Source organism: Pinus tabuliformis, chromosome 8, assembly GCF_031772625.1.
Source record: "Pinus tabuliformis cultivar Carrire ecotype Pingquan chromosome 8, CPIR1, whole genome shotgun sequence".
In the NCBI taxonomy this organism is placed as follows: Eukaryota; Viridiplantae; Streptophyta; class Pinopsida; order Pinales; family Pinaceae; genus Pinus; species Pinus tabuliformis.
Genome location: NC_142294.1, coordinates 1,583,125,134 through 1,583,136,905, shown reverse-complemented (window position 1 = coordinate 1,583,136,905; position 11,772 = coordinate 1,583,125,134). Strand labels below are relative to the sequence as shown.

The following is an 11,772-nucleotide window of genomic DNA, read 5'->3' as shown; positions in this document are numbered from 1 at the left end:
AGAACATTGGGTTTTCCTCCTATGTTGTCTTTCTTCTAACCAAGATAGCTTTATATAAATTGGGTTATGGTCTGATTTTAAGTCCCACATATGCTCTCCAATCTTAACTTCATCTATCCTTTCTATCAAGCTTTGAGAACAAATAACGTAGTCAACAACACTTACCCAATTGTATGTGTTGCAAGTGAACTTCGGAGACCTTTTCCATTTTTCTAGACCATTGCAAATATTTAAGTTGAAAACACCAGATAACATGAGCAACTCCTTTCCAAAATAATTCATAACTTTGTCATCTTCTAAACATCTCAACCGTTAGGGATTCTCCTCTTCAATGATAAAATTGTGATAATATATGTTGCGAGAGTCTACCTTCCCCATTTTAAAACTTAAAGTCTTTTCCGTTTACTTTTCTCAACTTATTAATACCAATGCCCACACACATCTCCACCGACATGAATCGCAGGTGTTTGCACGTGTTTAGTTCTGTATAGCAAATTCTTGTTGCTAGACAAGCCGCCACTCTTTGAAAGTCAACGAAGCTTGGAGGCATTGCAAGAGTGTCTACGACTGTACGAATTCATACTTTCCTGTAGGCTGAATCGATCCAAGCTTTTAGAAATGGCGTTCATACCGCGCATTAAACTCGGCACCCAAGGATTCGAGGTGGGTGTAATCTGTTTTCTTGTATCATATTTCATCGTTTGGCACTTGATCATAAGATTGTCATATTCATTCGAACTCTAACAGGAGAAAACTTAAGTCTCATGCCATCGAAAGTACAAGGATAGATAACAATCACAGGATCATCTGTTACTTAATTGTTAATTCATTCGATCCTCCTCGGTAGAAGTGTAGGCAAAATTTAACGGAATTTGTTTAAAAAGGGCCTTATGGGCTGTAGGCATTCAATGCCCGAAGAGCCTGTCAACCAATTGTTATTTATAAAATCCAGGTATAGAGTGTTTTATAGACGCTATGCAAATATGGCTGTTGCCAATCTAGATATTTGTATGAAGGTTAAAGTATCTTATTAAGGTTTACTTAGCCCAAGTTTGTTTGTGGGACATCTTTTAAGATCATTTGATGATGGATAGGTTTACTTGGTCCAAGTTGTTTGTGGGAAATCTGTTAAGATCATTTGATGATGGCTGGAACGGAAGAAGGTTAAACACTTCCCTTACAAATACGAGGGCTCTATACCTGGCTGGGTTAGAACTTGGGCTGTTTGTATGATAGAGCTTTTCCTCAACTACGAAGGTTATTAATCCAGAACATGGTGGAAGGCGGAGGCAGCAATAAGGTGCCTGTCATGAAGGACATGTAGCTCACTTGCAGAGCAGCCAGACCAGTGAGGTCGGGTGGTGCTGGGTTTTATTAAAGAATTAAAACTAGTTGAAAGAAATAAGTGGCAATAAAAGAGTTTAGAATTTTGTTACGAGAAACCTCAGCGAGAGACCTGTCTTGTTGTGTTCCCATTCAAAGTTGGTTGTACATGTAGTTATGTTAATTCCGGTTTTTCATCTGCAATCATAGAGGAATTCAATCACTACTAATTAGTATCTTCATCCATCTATCAATGATGATAGATGCATCCACCATAGCCTCAAAGGTTAGTTAATTATTGGATGCTTTTTGTGTAAAAGGTTAGTTTAATTAGCGGATGGTTTTGTGTAAAATTTATGGAAGTTTTGGGATTAAATCCTATTGAGTCCCTTGGAGTTACCCACCAGTATTTTCACGAAAGGTTACTACCGTCCTTCCATCATCCAGAAAATTAAGGAAGAGGGAGAAAATCCATGAAAGACTGTCATGGTACCAATATCCTTTGATGGAATGCTTGATATCCAGGCACTTGAAAAACTGTATTTCTCCGGAAAAAGAAGAAGATAAATACATCCATCATAGTCGTAGCATTATGGCAAACCCATGTCAAACATCTAGTGATTCTAGGCACTTCAACCAAGACACTGTACTGTTACATTACTGATCAATTTTAAAATGCATACATGCGTTGGGAGGGGTGTGGGTTCTCATTTTTTAACCCCTAAACCCTCTAGCCTTGTTTCTCATTCTGTTCCCATATCCGTTCTCTCCTGTTCCCTGTTTCTGGCAAAATTTGAAAGAAATCAGTGGAAATAAAAATATTTTGAATCTTGATAAAGTACAGCAGGTGATTTATTTGTGCCTTGAAGCAACTGATATAGGACATATGCTAATTGTCTTAATCTTTGTCCCTCTGTACAAAATTGTTAAGTTTCTTTCCTTTGTGATTTTGGAACTTTACACATCAAATACGAAGGCACTGGTTTACCAGTGAGATCGACAGATTGTTCAACAATTCATGAGGGTTCCATGTTCGCTGTAGTTTGCCCCACACACACGGCACCAGTTTCAAAGGGATCAGGCTGGATGGAAGTTTCAGATGATTTTGGCAAAATAAATACTCTCAAACCTGCAGTCTAAGCTGAAGAAGACTCACGGGGCAGGCCCTGAAGTCATGTTTTTTAATAACTTAATGGGAAAACTTTTGCTGATGGCTGGTTCCTGATAAATCTGCATAAATTTAGCTAAAGTACGGGAGTATGAAATACTAATGAACGAATTATTTTGCGAAATGTTGTTTACTGGGGATGCTTTGTCGAGAGATCACGAAAAACGTGTACTGAAAAATTTCAATTAAAAGTGCAAACCATCTCATAGAAGTGAATTAGAACAATCCGATTTGGGGCGTTTCCTATGAAATGTAACTCTTTCTAAATAACTGTCAGGCCAGGCAGTAACTCCATAAGGCAGAAATAATTTGACTGTTTTATTCCATCAGGTAGGTCTTCATTATATACATGAGGGAGAGACTGTTCAGTTCGTCTCCCGATGACTGTTCATATTTCCTATTTATCTATTTACAATAATTCACCCAATCACAAGGATTAGGTGTCAACATTCCCCCCCTTAATCTGAAGGGATGTTGGTGAGTCCAAGCATCATTCTGAATCGTTCAAGCTTTTCCCTTCCAAGCGCTTTGGTGAAGATGTCTGCAATTTTCTCATTTGTGGAACAATGACGGAGATGGATTGTTTTGGCCTCAACATGATGTCGAATCAGATGATATTTAGTATTGATGTGCTTCGTTCGATCATGGAACTTTGGGTTCTTGGCCAACTTTATTGCAGAGGTATTGTCAATCATGAGTGGAGTTGATTGTACTTGTTTTACCTGCAAATCTTCAAGAATTTTCCTGAGCCACACAATTTCTTTTGTTGCTTCAGCTGCTGCCACGTATTCTGCTTCTGTTGTGGAATCTGTTGGAACTGATTGTTTGCGTGATCTCCAGGAGACAACTCCTGATCCAAGACTCATAGCATATCCTGAAGTTGATATCCCAGTTTCTTTGTCTCCATCGAAGTCTGAATCAGAGTATCCAATCAAACTGAAGTCGTCCACTTGTGTATACTTGATTCCAAAGTCTTGAGTTCCCTTCAAGTACCTTAGAACTCTTTTTGCAGCAGACCAATGTCCCTCACAAGGCTTTTGCATAAACCTGGAGAGGATTCCAACAACAAACGAAATGTCTGGTCTGGTAGTAGTTAGGTAGTTGAGACTTCCTACACGCTGTCTATACTTTGTTGCATCCTCAAATTCTTTTCCTTCAATAGATGTGAGCTTTAAGTTTTGTTCCATTGGAGTAGCAAGAGGATTGCACTCTGTCATGCCAAACCTGTTCAACAGATCTCCAATGTATTTCTTTTGAGAAAGAAATATGGACTTTGGATGTTGGGTTACTTCAATGCCAAGATAGTAATGAACATAGCCCAAATCAGTCATTTCAAAACTTTTCCCCAATTCCTTCTTTATGGATGCAATGTAGCTTTCATTGTTCCCTGTCATCAAAAGATCATCTACATATACCACAAGATATACAACTGTTTTGCCAACTTTCTTGACAAATAAAGTTGCATCATCAAGATCAAAATGTTTGAAATTGAGTTTCAGAAGATGCTCAGTTAGTTTTTCATACCAGGCTCGCGGTGCTTGTTTGAGGCCATACAAGGACTTCACAAGTTTGCATACTTTATGTTCATGTCCTTTCACAGCAAATCCTTCAGGCTGGGACATAAAAACATTCTCTTTTAGATCTCCATTCAAGAAAGCAGTTTTTACATCCATTTGATGGACTTTCCAACCGTTCTGAGCTGCTAGTGCAAAGAGTGTCTGGATGGTAGCCCATTTTGCTGTGGGGGCAAAAGTCTCCTCATAATCGACCCCTTCCTTCTGTGCAAAACTTTTTGCCACAAGCCTAGCTTTGTGCTTGTCAAGTGAGCCATCAGCTTTATACTTGTTCTTGTAGACCCACTTGTAGCCAATTCGTTTGGTTCCAAATGGAGGATCAATCAACTTCCAAGTGCCGTTCTTTATGAGGGCATCATACTCCTTTTGCATCGCTTCTTTCCATTCATCATGAGAAGCAACTTCTTTGAAGGAAGTTGGTTCAAAATCTGTGGACAAGTTCAATTTACAATCATAAGAAACATCCATATCAACAAGTGAATTAGAGTCATCTACATCACCTCCATTTTTCCAGTTTGAATTTCTGGTTTTTGTCTTTCCAACTTCATCAGGATGAACAATTTCAAGTGTCTTTGTCAGCCACTTTGGGGGACCTTTCTCAGATGGTCCAGGCTGCTCCGTTGATTGAGTTGGGACTGAATCAAGATTGAGTCTCCCAATTCTATCAATTACATCACTTAAAGCATCATCCGTTGTTGAAGTTTCATGTGGGGGAGAGTGTTCTTCAGAAGAAGATTCCACATGTTGATCTAGTATAGGAATCCCCCCTTCAAGATGTGGAATCTGATTAAAATTCTTGAAATGATTTTGCTTTTGCGAATCTATCCAAACGATCAAGTTGCCGCTCAACAACATTGTTAGTTTTGGATGATTCAAGGAAAATTACATCTCTAGATACAACAAACTTCTTATTTACTTCATCATAGAGGCGGTATGCTTTGGAGGTGTTTGAATATCCCAAAAAGATACACTTACGACTTCTAGCACCAAGTTTGTTTCTATGTACCTTTGGTATCAAGGCATAACAGGTGGAACCAAAGACCCTGAGATGCTTTACCGAAGGAACATGTCCATACCACATTCCATAAGGATTCTTGTTTCTAATAGCATTAGATGGACATCTCTTCTTTATATATGCAGCACATAGAACAGCATCAGCCCAAAACATTAACTTTACATTCTTGAAAAAGAGCATGGATCGTACCATATTTAAGATTGTCCTATTCATTCTTTCAGCTACACCATTCTGTTGGGGATTATAAGGCACAGTTGTTTGATGTTTGATCCCATGTTGGCGAAGATAGTTTTCAAATTCATTTGATGTGTATTCTTTTCCATTATCAGTGCGAATAGACCCAATATGAGATTGTGCATCATTTTCAATCCATTTATGAAAATTCTTGAATGTTTGAAAAACATCAGATTTGTTCTTCAATAAATAAACCTAACACATTGTTGGGCCATGAATACGACCACTTTGTAACACTTATTTCATCCATTTTTACTTTTCTCTATTATATCATCTATTATAATATATCATTTAAATCCATTTTATAAATGATTTATGCTCTTATGGATGAATATTATTTATTCTCCTTTATTTCTAATAAATTGATGATTATGCGTGATTTTATCAATGATAGTTTTAATAAATCAGTTGTAACATTATTCACCATTTTTAGCCTCCAAGATAATTTCCAGATTGAAGACTTGATCATTAAAAGTGCCAACTCAGAAATTCGCTGGAATAAGAAGTGACGGTTTTGCAGTTGAGATTCTGAGAAAATGAAGCAGAATCTGGAAAATCTGGAACATGGGTTTTGTCCAGAACGGACCCAATTAACTTTTTCAAAGAACGGTTTGCCCAAATTCGGCTTGTATTGAGAGAAACGCAGGGTTCTTTGAGCACGATTTTCTCAGATTTGTTGTTGCGGCCGTCCTCCAAATCTCAGCTGCAAAGCCAAATTCCTCTTGCTCTTGTTGAAAGCTGGATGGAAATATATCTTCTTGTTTATCAATTGGTTGGAAACAATCTAATTTTGTAATAGAAATCATGTTGTACTTATCTTGATTGTAACTGCTCTCTGATCTCTCTTTATTTAAATCACAACAGAGATCAGAGAGGGGGTGATTTCAGAGGGATTCGAATGATGGAATTGAGGATGAATTAGAGATTCAGAATTGAGGATGGCAGAGAGAATGGATAATGGCTGAGAGATTGAGAGATTTCTTGTTGTAATCCACTGTAACTCTGCTTTGATATTTTAATATAAATCTAGTTGCCATTTCATCTTTGATCCTGAAGTAACCCAGCAGCATCCGCTGGCGGCTAAGGGCCCAGCCTCCGGTGGAGTACGCTGCTGCTGTATTATATCTTTATGCTTCATGTGTGGTTTGATTTCTTTCTTTTACTCTGTTCAGTAATCTGATGCACTTTACTGTTTTACATATCAGCGCTATTAGATATACTTGATTGGATACTATCGTTATCTGCAACAGGAATGCTATGTTATCATTTTAACTTTGTATCGCATTACTGTTCCTTTTGATAATTGATATAACATTGTTGTTCCTTACAGATTGTCATTCGATTACAGATTAACTGCGCTGTATGTTCCTAAATCGGTACAACTGTATGATGTATTCTTAAATTGTGACTGTTGTTTATTCGGGATTGCTGTTCCGTTACAATTGCTGTTACTTTATAACTATGATTCATGCATATTGTATCGAAGCTCGGATTACTGTCCCTTTTAATGATAAGTGTGTTGCGTGCTTGATTTGGATTGTTGTACATTCATATTTAGTTGCTGTTCCATTTCTGAATTGTTGTTTCATTTCAATTGCTGGTCTATTTCAAGATTGCTGATTTGTTGTTTCATTTACTTGCCATTTCTTAAGGACAGACTCAGGCAGTAGTGAGTGTCAGCTTTTTCTATTTGGCTTCCAGACCTCTGATCTGCTCCCATTAGTTATGAAAGGGATAGGTTATTGCTACCAAACCCTTGGCTGATGTGCTGTTCTATTTCATTGTTATTTCCTTTACTTGCCATTTCATTTACATTCATCAAGGATGATCTCAGGCTGTAGTGAGCCCCAGCATCTGCTACCTAGCTCCCAGACCTCGGATTTGTTCTCATCAGTTATGAAAAGGATGGGTTATTGCTACCGAACCTTCGACTGATGCAATGCTTGGTGTGATTTAGCCTTTTGAAGTAGTTAAGTTGTAGACATGCACCCATTTACTTTGTTGTTCATTTCTATTGATTAATTGCACTAGTTTGCTTTTAAAGAGTTTTCCTAGTTTACTTTCAATGGCAGCTTTAGTTCAAGTTCGATTTCCTTTTGATTGCTTTAAAGCAGGACTGTCAACTGTAGAGAACATTGGTTATTGCTTCTTCGTTCCCAGATTGATTGTCTTGTTCCGGTTTGATTTCAATTGCATCAATCTCTAGAGGAATGAGTTATTGCTACTGTATCCTCAATTGATGTTTGCTGAGTGAATAGTTGGATTTCAGAGCATTTGAGTTTATGTTATTGTTAGATTTTTTTTTCAAGCATTCATTTACTTTTGTAGCTTTTAAGCACTATACTACAAAACATTACTCTTGAGTAAATAGCCGCCTCAGACTGAGTACACTCTTGAAATAAAAAGTCGTCCCTGGGTTGATAATTAATGTGAAGGTAATTAGGAGTTTAAAAGACACCTTTTTATCGCTCCACACACATTCTGGTGGTCATCAATAAATGTCAAGATATATTTATTTCCATTTGCAGAAGGAACAGGCATTGGACCACATAAATCTGAATGAATGAGTTCAAGTTTTCTATGTGCTCTTGAATGTGAATCATGAAAAGACTGTTTGCTATGCTTTCCTAGAATGCAAGCATCACATTGCTTAAGTTTCCTAGGAATTGTAGGCAAACCAGCAACACCATTTTTCTTCAACAAGCGGAGACTGTCATAGTTCAAATGTCCAAATCTAGCATGCCATAATAAACTTGATGGAAGTGTACCTTCTTCATGATGAGAATTGTATGAGAAATGTTGTGCATGAGCAGAGGTTCCTTGCAGCTTGATAAGCCTTTCTTCTTCTATTCCCCTCACGACAAGTGAGTGCTCAGATGCTTTTCTCACCTCAAGCTTGCCATCAAACATATGAATGGAGTGACCTTGCTGGTGGATGTGGACCAAGGACATCAAGTTTCTCTTTAGCTATGGGAGATATAGAACATGATGCAGAAGAAAGTCTGGAAGACCAGGCAGTTTAAGCCTGATTGTGCCAAGCCCTGATGGCTTGATTTTTGATTGATCTGCAAAGTATACTACTCCATCAACATTGTCAGTGAAATCTTCAAAAAAATCTTTTCTATGAGTCATGTGGCAGGTTGTTCCTGAATCAAGCAACCAATCATTTTTCAAAGAAGCAAGTGAAGCATTAAATAAATCTTCATTTACTCCAATGTTACATTGTGCCACAACATAGTGAGCGGATTCAGGTGCTTTACCTTTGTCTGTATCATCAATTTTACCTTTCTGTTGGTTTCTTTTCTGCTCAATTTTGTCCCATGGTAGCTTGCATGTAGAGGCATCATGTGATCCATTTCTTTTGCAGCGAATACAGTGCAAATCTGCCTTTTCTCCTTGAGAATGTCTGCCCCAGTCTCTTCAAAAGATTTAGGGGCTGTCTTCTTTCCAAAAGCTTTCTCTCCTTCAACAAACTTTTTCACAAGAGAGTCGAAGGTTATATCTTTGAGATTTCTATTTGCTTGCAATGACTCAAGATAATTGGAGTAAGTAGGATAAAGTGCCCTGAGAAAAGCGATAAGAGGAATATCCAATTCAACCTTAGTGGATTTGATATCATGCATTATAGACTTTACTTCAGATTCAAGAGCAAGAGGATCATTATTTTGCATTTCAAGAGTGAAGAGTTTAATCATGAGTTGAACAACTTCAAGTGCTGAATGTGAGTCATAGAGTTCTTTCAACTTTTGTAAGGCTTCAAAGGCAGTTGAATATGACGAAATATGGCGACTCACCTCTTCATTTACAGATGCAACGATTAATGCATAAGCTTTGCTGTTCTTGTTTTCCCAAATGACGAGCTCTTTTTCTGAGGTAGGCTGTATTGGTTCATTGTCTCCTTCTCCGACACACACTCCTTTCCACAACTCATTGAAAATGAGGGTGTGTTTTATCATCTGGGACCATTCAGGATAGTTCTCCTTGCCAGTGAGAACTATTCCCACCATGGATATGATTGAATGCATACTGTAGCAAAAAAAAAACTTCTGCTGCAAAACTTTTACTCTTAATGGAAAAAAAAAATTACTTTTGATGTGACTAGACAACAAACTCAAATGTCAATTCATATTCATCTGCACAACGTTAAGTCAAAAAAAAATATATCCTCAACAACATAAAGTACTGCGTAGAACAGTCATATTTGCAATCTCAATTCCATTCATAATACTGTTCTCTTTCATATAAAATCAACGATGCCAATTTGCAAAATGTCAATTATCAGATATTGTGTCACAACTCAATCATTCAAAATTTATCAGCGCATCAGTAAGATGAAGACTTAATGTAAAGCATGATTGTAATCTTTACGCAAACGACTCCTAACAACACATACTCCAGCCAAACAAACGCCCCAGGAGGTGCAAACGAGCTCAAGAAATAAGCAATCGTTGCCAAGAAATTGTAAGCGTTATCACCAATTTTTTTTTTTTTTTTTTCTTTGGTTGTGGCATCAATATTCATCCGCATGCATGCTTTACCCGAAGGCAAATGCTCTCTTATGACCAAAAGAGCAGAACGAAAATTGTGCTTGCTCAAAATGGAATCATCATAACGCCGTTGCCTTTCTCTAGCTTCAACTGTTGTCAAAAATTCACCTGCATACTTACAAACAAAGGCTCCCTTTCTAATTGACTCCAAAGAATGCAAACTCCATCCCTTCCTCGGATGCCTAACGACAGCGACCCTGACTGCCAAACCGCGCTGCGAGACCCGGTTTCTGCAGCTCGAACCGCAACGACACGCTCGATCAGATAACCACCACTTTTCTTCGATAAAAACGCGTCTACCATCTACCAAAAGAGGCGACGCCTTAATGGCCTTACTGTAATGGGATACAAACAAGAAGTTCAGTAGCAAAGGTAGGTGACGATACAGGATGGGCATCACCTGATTGGAAAATTCATGGCATTCGATCGCCACATGAATTTGGTGTTGGGAGACTGTGAAAAGTTCAGAAGACTTCCTCCCAAGAAGGGAGCCGCAACAAACAAGAAAGAAGAGCGAGAGGATAGACGAGCAGTGCAATATGAAGCGCTTTGACACCAGAGAGCAATCAACGCATTCAGATGAACAGGCAGAGGAACGTTTCAGCAGATCAGAATACGTGGAACAGGCTACCAACGTTTAGCAGAGAATATGGCAGAGGAACGTTTGCATCGTTCAGGTGAATGTTAGGCGCAGGTCTGTATAAATGGAATATGGCAGACAGAGGGCGCAGCTAATTGTATGGAGGAGCAGCGCAGGTATATGAGAGCAGACAAGGGAGTTACAAGGGACAAGAGCTAAAAAGGAGTTGGCTCTGATACCATGTCAGGCCAGGCAGTAACTCCATAAGGCAGAAATAATTTGATTGTTTTATTCCATCAGGTAGGTCTTCATTATATACATGAGGGAGAGACTGTTCAGTTCGTCTCCCGATGACTGTTCATATTTCCTATTTATCTATTTACAATAATTCACCCAATCACAAGGATTAGGTGTCAACAATAACCATTCCCAGAACCACCTGCCAATCTGAGAGAGATAAGTCAAATTACATGGTATAGATACTGGAAAAATGTCACTCTTATCTATCAGATAATAAGATTTAGGGTGGGTTGTATGAACTTGTATCATGCCAAATGGGACAAAGAAATTTGATTGTACACTATACAATATTTTTTTCACTCATTCAATCACAAATATAATACATATATATAGTTGGAAGTAGATCCAACTAATTCCAAATATGAATACGGGAGTTGAAATATTCTCTCAACAAAATCCTAAACCAACTCTAAACTTAACATGGAAGCATTATCTCCAAGTCCCTTCTTTAATACTTCATGTCACAAATACACGTTAAAAAACAATATTAATCTCTGTCTGGCTGGTCTTCATCAACACTTATTGTTGAGAATTCAATAGGGCAATGATTATGATTAATTCTCTTTACTTGATAACTGCTTGTGATGTTCTTTTACTTATTAGCTTTGTTACTTATTATTATATTTGTGAATCATCAAACAACTACCAAAACAAGAAGAACAAGAACACAAAATATAGGCTGCAAGCCAAGGCCAAAACCTCTCCACTTGAGAGGAAAACCTGCAAATCTCTTCTCTTCCTTATAGATTCTTCAATTGACAAATTCCAAGACCTTAAGACTGACTTCAGAACCCTCCAAGACCAAGACCAACCTCTTTGGATGATGTGCTAACCCTGATCCTGTCAAACCCAGTCAAATCTCTTCCAGTAGCACTTCTTCGACCTCCAGCTGCAGAAATTTTGGCCTCCACTGCAGATCTGAAATTTCGGCCCCCCAGCAGTTGCTGCTGCCACACGTGTGAGCTTCGATTTGTCTTCTGAGCCCTCCTTTGACCTTCGCTTGACTTTCCCTCACTTCAGGAGCATGAGGA

The 11,772-nt window shown here is 38.3% G+C and overlaps 1 protein-coding gene across 2 annotated transcripts in view; it reads left to right on the top strand.

Annotated features, from left to right (window-relative positions):
- Positions 1-421: 421 nt before the first annotated feature.
- Positions 422-11,772, top strand: part of LOC149242105 (putative aldo-keto reductase 1) — a 458,988-nt gene continuing 447,637 nt past the window's right edge. The window contains exon 1 of one of the 2 annotated variants that reach the window (XM_089374177.1): positions 422-663. In XM_089374177.1, the coding sequence (XP_089230303.1) occupies positions 619-663 (45 nt within the window). In that variant the 5' untranslated portion in view covers positions 422-618. The remainder of the gene's footprint in view (positions 664-11,772) is intronic. The other variant, XM_089374176.1, reaches the window with a different exon arrangement.